General features: G+C 37.1%; 1 protein-coding gene across 2 annotated transcripts in view; it reads left to right on the forward strand.

Moving 5' to 3' along the window:
• dapk1 (death-associated protein kinase 1) overlaps window positions 1-9,389 on the forward strand; it is a 37,293-nt gene that overhangs the window by 19,384 nt on the left and 8,520 nt on the right. For both annotated transcript variants that reach the window (XM_077521655.1, XM_077521656.1), the window contains exons 8-20: window positions 869-1,021; window positions 1,690-1,735; window positions 1,826-1,915; window positions 2,045-2,137; window positions 2,440-2,658; window positions 3,806-3,904; window positions 3,992-4,090; window positions 4,187-4,384; window positions 6,092-6,289; window positions 6,983-7,081; window positions 7,871-7,948; window positions 8,320-8,539; window positions 8,632-8,823. In XM_077521655.1, coding sequence (XP_077377781.1) covers window positions 869-1,021; window positions 1,690-1,735; window positions 1,826-1,915; window positions 2,045-2,137; window positions 2,440-2,658; window positions 3,806-3,904; window positions 3,992-4,090; window positions 4,187-4,384; window positions 6,092-6,289; window positions 6,983-7,081; window positions 7,871-7,948; window positions 8,320-8,539; window positions 8,632-8,823 — 1,784 coding nt within the window. The remainder of the gene's footprint in view (window positions 1-868; window positions 1,022-1,689; window positions 1,736-1,825; window positions 1,916-2,044; window positions 2,138-2,439; window positions 2,659-3,805; window positions 3,905-3,991; window positions 4,091-4,186; window positions 4,385-6,091; window positions 6,290-6,982; window positions 7,082-7,870; window positions 7,949-8,319; window positions 8,540-8,631; window positions 8,824-9,389) is intronic.

Consider the following 9,389-nt stretch of genomic DNA (forward strand, 5'->3'; position numbering starts at 1 on the left):
AGATAGTTGTTGTTTCAGTATTTTACTAACTTTATAAAGCTGTAAAAAACAAAAACAAAACAAAAAAACGATGGCGATAAAGCACACACTTTTGCAAAATAGCAGGGCGTTCCATAACAACTCGCGGAACACTGTGTTTTATTTACTGATATTGTCATGGTTTTGTCTTGTGTAGATGCCACAACACAACTCGTTCAAGTCAATGCTGTTTATGTTTAAGGCAGCAGCTTTTTTGTTCTTTTAGTATAAATTGTCGCATTTGAGGTTGGCTTGACTGCAAGTGTGTGAGTGTCTGCTGCAGCTGGCCCGTGAGTAGGCAGCGTCTGCTACTGACGAGCTGGAGAGGCTTCAGGCACACCTTTTGCGTCACTTTCTAGCTTTAGGCTTAATTCCCAGTTTTACCACCTGTAAAGTTTTGACTTTTTATTTTATTTTATTTTTTTATGTAACATCATCAAAGACAGTCACAACTAAGTGGCTCAGTAATTTGCAGTATTTTTTTTTTTAAAATTTTTTAGCTCTTTGTGGTTTTGCATTTTGTTAGGTTACAATATGGTTACATGTGTTAAGGAAGTAAGGAAAAGTTTGGCTAAATTCACCCATAATTTTTCATTTTATTTTTTAAATTTCAAGTAAAGATCATTGCCGCCACCTAGCGTTCAATTTTTTTCTAGTGACTCAAGATAAAAACATATGTCTTATTTTTTTTCTTCATTAAATTCTGACTTTTTAATCCCACATTTAGACTTTCTCTTCATTAAATCAACTGTTTATATTCATTTATTTTCAAAACTTTAACTGTTCTTGTTGTAAATCTTAAGCGTACTTAAAATGATGACACAGTCTATCTTTCCACTTGCTTGACCAGGCTGAGCGGTGCTTCGCCTTTCCTGGGCGACAACAAGCAGGAGACGCTGGCCAACGTGTCGGCGGTGGACTACACGTTTGACGACGACTTCTTCGGCGGCACCAGCGTCCTGGCCAAAGACTTTATTGGCAAGCTCCTCGTCAAAGACCCCAAGTACGAACTCGCAATGGGCCCTACCCCCACACATTCCTTCAGAGTAATACATTTATTTCTGTATTTGTAATTAATTAATTAATTAATTTAGATTTATATTTAGATTTTTATTTATTTATTTATTTATGTATTTATTTATTTACACCAAAGGAAGTGTAACAAAATGTTTTGTACTTTTTATATTTTATAAATAAAAACATTTTCTCACAAAGAACATTCCTGTGCAATAAAATTACATTAAAATTTAAATGTAATTAAAATTAATTAATTAAAATTAATAAAATGTTACATTAAAATGTAATGTTTATTTTATAAATACTATAGTAAAATTAATTTTAAAAAGTCATATTTTTGCAAAATATTTCTAAATATATTTATACAAAAAAATCAATTGAAATTGAAATACGTATTGCAAAATAAATTATTGAATTAGATGGAGAGAAAAAAGTTTTTCCAAGAAAAACAAAGTCACATTAAATATAGTTAATTTCTGTAAGAAAAAAATATGATGTAAAATAAAATAATCAGAATTAAAAAAAAAAAAATTTAATTCCTGAGAATCCTATCTTTGCGCCAAAAGAAAAATGTTAATTTGATGAAAATTTATGAAAAACAAAAAATCCTAGTATTAGAATCATTAATGTTATTGTTGTGTGTTTTGCTGCCAGAAAGAGGATGACCATTCAGGACAGCCTTCAGCACCCGTGGATAAAGGTTACACTCACTCCACTCCACCACATCCATTGGTGGAATAAAGAAACCATCAATGCATATTGCATGGTATTTTTTTTTCCTCCTAACCAGCCCAAAGACACACAACAAGCGCTGAGTAGAAAAGAGTCTGCCGTCAACATGGAAAAGTTCAAAAGGTTTGCCGCCAGAAGAAAATGGAAAGTAAGTACATATTTCACCTCCCCATTTCAACTTTGTAGCTAACCAATCCAGCAGGACCTACCTCGACTTTTTGGTTACGTTAGCAAAATAGCTTTTGTAATAAAGATGTCTGCGTTTTTTTTTTTGCAGCAATCTGTGCGACTCATCTCCTTGTGCAACCGTCTGTCGCGCTCATTCCTGTCCAGAAGCAACATGAGCGTGGCGCGCAGTGACGACACACTGGTAACACAAGCACACACGGGCAAAATGGCAGCTTCACGAGTCTTAATGAACTGCTCCTGTCTTTAATTACAGTTTAAGTATTTTTAGCTGTGCGCCCTCACGATGCCACTACACCATATGACAGCACAAGAATTCATTAAAGAGCTTGTTGAATTTGCTCTTGTGAACTCAAATCATTTTTTCTATAAAATGACAAATCTTATGAAGACCTGGAAAATGACTTTGATTTCTTCCTAATATTCTGTCTTTGTCCCCTTCATGCTATGACGTGTTAAGTTTTCTCCCGTCCCGCGTGCGTGCAGGATGAAGAAGACTCGTTCGTGATGAAGGCCATCATCCACGCCATCAACGACGACAACGTTCCAGGCTTGCGCCACCTGCTGGGCTCGTTGAACAGCTACGACGTCAACCAGGCCAACAAGCATGGCACGCCACCGTTGCTCATTGCTGCCGGCTGCGGCAACGTCGACATCATCCAGCTGCTAGTCAGGAAAGGAGCCCACATTCAAGCCCTTGACAAGGTGACATGCTCGCCCTGTGGCAAAATATTTTTTATCTGATGGTTGTTTTATTATTTTAAGTGTGTATTTATTTATTTTTAGAACTAATATTATATTTATATGTACGATGTATAATTTTCAGTGATTTTAAATTGCATATCTTTTTTTATTTTTACCAATGATCAAAAATGTTTTTCCTAATATCAATTTATTCATTTGCATTCTCAATTTTTTTTTTCTGATTGTACTTTTATTTTATATATTCATGTAGTATTTTTATTCATTCTCTTATTTATATTTAACAGATTTGTTGTAATGCATTTTTTCTTTATAGTTAATTTTCTTAATTTAATTTATTTGTGATTTTATGTCCCCCCCCCTCAATTTAATCATTTATTTTTATTCATCATACATTCAACTAACACACGTTTTTCCAATACATTTTTTTCTATTTTATTAATGTATTCCTTTGTTGTTGTAAGAGAAAACTAATTTTTATAAATTATTTTTTTCAATTATTTATTGCTTAATTATTTTTAATGTTTTATGTTTTTCTATTTATTCATAATTTCTATTTAGTAAACGTTTTAAAATATTTTTTAATGGTACTTTATTTATGAATGTATGCGTATTAGGGGTGTGAATTGCCTAGTACCTGACGATTCGATTCGTATCACGATTCACAGGTCACGATTCGATTCGATACCGATTAATCCCGATACGAATGGTCACGATTCGATACCGATTAATCCCGATACGAATTTATAAGTCGATTGTTGCGATTTTTTTTCATTCATATTTAGAAAATACTAATCAGTAAGCTTGTAGAGTGTAAGATTTATATGAAAATGTATTATTTATTTATCTGAAATTTCAGTCTTATAGAGGTTGTAATCTGTTTCATGTTTGAACAGCATTAAAATAAAATATTAAGGCTTAATGTTCCGTTCATATAACATCCTTCCATGCTCAAGGTGTGAATCCTAAAAAAAAAAAAAAAAAAAAAAAAAAAAAAAAAAAAAAAAAAAAAAAAATCAAAAAAAAAAAAATCGATTCTGCCAATTATTGAATCGATTCGAGAATCGCGCGATGTAGTATCGCGATATATCGCCGAATCGATTTTTTTTTAACACCCCTAATGCGTATATTTGTCTGTGTGTTCCACTAGAGTGGCGCCAACGCCATCTACTATGCGGCGAGACACGGCCACGTGGACACCCTCAAATTCCTCCACGCTAACAAATGTCCTCTGGATGTACAAGATAAGGTCACTAAACAAAAAAGAAAAAAAGTAGTCAATAATGTGAGTTAACTTACTTATCATGTATTCCCATAATTCCCTGTTGTGTTGCAGTCCGGAGAAACGGCTCTCCACGTGGCGGCCCGCTATGGCAACGTGGATGTTGTCAGCTACCTGTGCAGCATCCGGGCCAACCCGGACCTCAGTGACAGGGTGAGATCACTCGTGCCAAATAATAATTTTTTTTTTTTTTTTTAAATCCAGCTTTTAGTGGCTCTTTTTTTTTGAAAACCCAACTCCCACATCCAGGAGCAAGAGACGGCTCTGCATTGTGCCGCCTGGCACGGTTACTCAGCCGTGGCGCGGGCACTCTGCCGGGCCGGCTGCCGCGTGGATACCAAGAACCGCGAGGGTGAAAGCGCCCTGCTCACCGCTTCCGCTCGCGGCTTCGTGGACATCGTGGAGTGCCTGGCGGAGCACAACGCTGACCTGGAGACCGCTGATAAGGTTGGACTTTTTCTATAAAAAGCATATATGGGTGAACTTTAAATTTTTACCTATATATATATATATATATATATATATATAAATTAGTGCTGTCAAAGTTAAAGCGTTAACTAATTAATTAATCATAAAATATTATCGCATTAATCATTGTATTACCACAGATTAATCACACTATTCATTTTGACCGCAGATGATCCTTTTTAGCCAACAGTGGATGGTTAAATTAAAGGTAGCTGTTAGAGTTTGAGCAATAAACATAACTACATGTATTAAAGTAAAGCATTTAATAATTGTTTACATAGGCCGTAGGTCATTTTTCCCCATTTTAAATTATGCAAATTATTAACTGATTAGAAAAAGCAGGATGAGCATGTGCAGTGGATATAAATTTTTGAAGACGTCCTCATAACATCCATCCATCCATCCATTTTCTTGATCGCTTATTCCTCACAAGGGTCGCGGGGGGTGCTGGCGCCTATCTCAGCTGGCTCTGGGCAGTAGGCGGGGGACATCCTGGACTGGTTGCCAGCCAATCGCAGGGCACACAAGGACGAACAACCATCCACACTCACACGCACACCTAGGGACAATTCGGAGCGCCCAATTAACCTGCCGTGCATGTCTTTGGAATGTGGGAGGAGACCGGAGTACCCGGAGAAGACTCATAACATTAAATGTCGAAAAAATTAACACATAACAGGTGTGCTTCAAATTTAGCGGGCAAAATTAGGGGGAAAAAAAGCCTTTTTAAGTCAGTGATAAATCAAAATTCTAAGATGTGATTAATCTGATTAAAAAAAATGTAATCGTTTGACAGCTCTAACATACATATATATATATATATATATATATATATATATATATATATAGATATGTGTGTGTGTATATATATATATGTATATGTATATGGTTTTTTTTTTTCCTCCTTTTCACAATAATCATAATTCGTCGGAGTTTTGCTTATACGCTGATCTATACTGTATACTAGGGGTGTGAATTGCCTAGTACCTGACGATTCGATTCGTATCACGATTCACAGGTCACGATTCGATTCGATACCGATTAATCCCGATACGAATTTATAAGTCGATTGTTGCGATTTTTTTTCATTCAAATTTAGAAAATACTAATCAGTAACCTTGTAGAGTGTAAGATTTATATGAAAATGTATTATTTATTTATCTGAAATTTCAGTCTTATAGAGGTTGTAATCTGTTTCATGTTTGAACAGTATTAAAATAAAATATTAAGGCTTAATGTTCCGTTCATATAATATTCTTCCATGCTCAAGGTTTGAATCCTAACCCGAAGTCAGACGTTTTGTTGAATATTTTTCCATTAAAAATGGAAGTTTAAAAATCGATTCACACACACAAAAAAAAAGGCAATGATGATAAGACGTTGAATCGGTAAGACTACCAAATGAACAATTCTGAGCTCTTAAAAAAAAAAAAAAAAAAAAAAAAAAAAAATATCGATTTTTTTTTAATTGAATCGATCCGAGAATCGCGCGATGTAGTATCGCGATATATCGCCGAATCGATTTTTTTTAACACCCCTACTGTATACTAAAGGACAAAGTATTGCAAAGCATCAAACATGTTTCGTCTGAATTTCACATAGAGTGGCGGGACCAAAAACATGTATGATATTGTTTTTAATTAATCGTCCCATTAATCAGTTATCGCCTTCTTCGTCCTCGTCCAGGACGGCCACACGGCCCTCCACTTGGCAGTGCGGCGCTGCCAACTGGAGGTGGTCCACTGCCTGCTGGCGCGTGGCTGTCAGATGGACCGGCAGGATCGCCATGGCAACACGCCGCTGCACATCGCCTGCAAGGATGGGAACCTCCCCGTCGCCGTGGCACTCTGCGGCGCCCGTGCCGTCTTCGACATCCCCAACAAGGTAACAATTTGGACCACATTTTGGTTGCAGGGATTGTGGAAACTAGCTAACAGCTAACATTAGCACTCATTGCATTATGATACATTAAAACGTATTAAAAGCAGAGATTTAGTGCAAGGATTTAGTGTGTCTAGTTTTGCTATTTCACTAAATGTAAATATGTATCTAAATGTAGGATTTTTCGTGATGTTTCCATCGTAATGGAAAGATTAGAACATTATTCAGCAACTGTGGTATCAACCTTTAACACCTTTAGATTTTAGGCGTGATAATCCAGCATTAGTGCCTGGTTTAATAGGTTTATGTCTAAATCTCTCCTGGTTTTCTCCAATACTAAAATGACTTTTCATTTGATTTACTTTCCCACCTATTTTAGGACAAATGAGTGCTTCCTTTTAATGACTTTTCTTTTCAAGTATGCATTTTGTACTAATGTTAGCTGCAAATCCCACTCTTTTCAAAAATACAGCTAGCCATGCAAAATTCCAAGATGGTGGCACTGAAATCAAGATGTGCAACTAAAATGTAGTTTTTCTTTTATAATCCAAAATCTATTTATTTATTTTATTTTAAGCCCCATAAATAAATCGTAAATTTGCCTTCAATCGCTATGAGGAAAGACATAATTAATGGTCCACAGAGTCCCCACAAATGACTGGATTAAATTTTTGTTGTTGTGTGTTGACGGACTAGTACGGCCGGACCCCCCTCCACCTGGCTGCCAGCAATGGCGGTCTGGAAGTGGTGCGTCACCTCTGCCTGTCCGGAGCTAACACGGATGCCGTCACCAACGTAAGCTTACTTAAAAAAAAAAAAGAAAAATCGAGTCATAATACAGTGGTAGCATCAGGTTTTTTTCGAGACATAAGCTGTTGCTCGACCAATTTTTGGTTTTGATTTGGAAGCAAAGATTTCAGTTTATTGCCCTTAGCTGCCACTACCAGTTGAAAACAAAGACAATTACAGCCCGCTAGCTTAATGCTAACCTACAACGCAAAACGCTATGGACGGACGAACAAAATTAGCATTGATTTGGCAGCGGCAATGATTGGTTATGTTCAATGTAGCACAGGCTGTGTTTGAGCAATAAACATAACTACATGGATTCAAGTAAAGCATTTAATAAATGTTTGCATATGACATTCAGAATATTTGTTCGTCTTTTCTTTTTTTTTTTCATTTTAAATGATGCAAATTATTAACCGATTAACTGTGAGTGTGCAGTGGATTAAAAAAACGCTGAAGACGTCCTCAATAACATTAAATGTCAAAAGAATTACTGCATAACAGGTGCTATTCAAATTTGGTGAGCAAAACGTGTTGCTAAAAAGCCTTTTTAATTAAGTGATTAATCAAAATTCTAAGATGTGATTAATTTGATTAAAAAAATTTAATCGTTTCACAGCTCTAATTAGAGTAACTGGCAGAACAATTAAATGCTCTTGCATATTATTTTTTATCCTCTGCAAAAAAAATTACTGCTATTACTGCAATTTGGTTATAATAAACTAGTCAGGTAATGCCTGTCTCAAATCAAACGATGTCATTTATGCTTCTATATGCTGTCTGTTTGTGTTCCAGGATGGGAAGAGTGCTGAGGACTTGGCTTCAGCTCAGCAACATGACAATATTGTGGCCTTGTTGGGGAAGCTTAAAAAGGTAAACAAAAGAGAGGAAAGGGCTTGAGTGTGATTGCCATTTATAGATCGTTCCATTGAAAGTGTATCTCGGCAGTGGGAGTCCTCAGGTGGGAGTACAGAGCACTCTCAACCACCCACACCAGCACTCACGTTCACGGACCACCGTTTGTTACATGACTCACCCACTGTACTCGCAAGGACAACATGTCAGTACTTGAATTGATTATTTATGTGCAAGCACCTTTCCGCTCTCTGAGCTAGCACAAAAGTCGTGAGGGCGTTTTCCACCTTTTGTCACTCTTCCGTTACATCTCTGATACGTTTATTTTTGCCAGCTCTCTATGTGAAAGAAGCTATTAATAGTGAAAATGTTTTTGCGTTGTGCCGCAGGACAACCACAAGTTGGCCTTCATCCAGCAGTTGCGGCCCACGCAGACGGCGCAGCCGCGCATCAAGCTCAAGCTCTTCGGCCACCAGGGGGCGGGAAAGAGCACGCTACTGGAGTCGCTAAAGTGCGGCATCCTGCGCAGCTTCTTCCGCCGACGTCGGACCACGCGCATGACCAACGCGACGAGACAACCCAACTCTCCGGTCCACTCCAAACCCGCCGGTAGGTTGCGGCCGTCCCGTACGGTGACGTTTTAGACTGTTGGTGACTTTCCGTCATTTCGAAAGACATGCCTGCCAAATGTTCTGTTGCAGTGTCAGTAAGCAACAACAATTTGTACCCGGGCTGTGAGAACGTGAGCGTGCGCAGTCGCAGCATGATGTTCGAGCCCAGCCTGACCAAAGGCGTCCTGGAGGTGTTCTCGCCCGCGCACAGCAGCCTTTCCCCCGCCGCCGCCGATGAGCAGGCCACCAGGGCCGTCGACATCCAGCACGCCAACATCCATGGTGAGATGCATCTTACTGCGTTTGACTTTTCAACTGCGACCCCACTATATCGTGGAGATCTATGATTTATAGCAATAATTTTGACACGAATAATGTACAGTTTGTAAACATCATTAATTGATTTAAAATGCATGCTTAATAAACATTTAAGACTTTTAATTATGTCTGGCTCTGGTCGCTGGTAACATTTTGGCATTAGAACACTTCAGTTTTCCGTTTGCTTATTAATATATTCAGACATATTGTCACATCAAACCATTTACTCACACTGCTCACTAGTTTGGTTTTAAATCATTCAAGAGAAATACAACTCATGGTTATGCACGAGGAAAAGCTTCATCCTAAAATGGGTTAATTAATATGTATTTGTTCCTTTTTTATTTTATGGATTTAGCATATTAGGAATATTTAATGTTTTATTGTAAATGCTTAAATAATACATACAATCCATCAAAAAAAATACTTGTAGTACATGTGACATGTTTGTATTTATCTATCATCATCATCATTTTTTTTTAGTTGTAATAAATAATTACATTATTTGTAAATAATTAAACATGACCTGA

Source organism: Festucalex cinctus, chromosome 5 (genome assembly GCF_051991245.1).
Source record: "Festucalex cinctus isolate MCC-2025b chromosome 5, RoL_Fcin_1.0, whole genome shotgun sequence".
In the NCBI taxonomy this organism is placed as follows: Eukaryota; Metazoa; Chordata; class Actinopteri; order Syngnathiformes; family Syngnathidae; genus Festucalex; species Festucalex cinctus.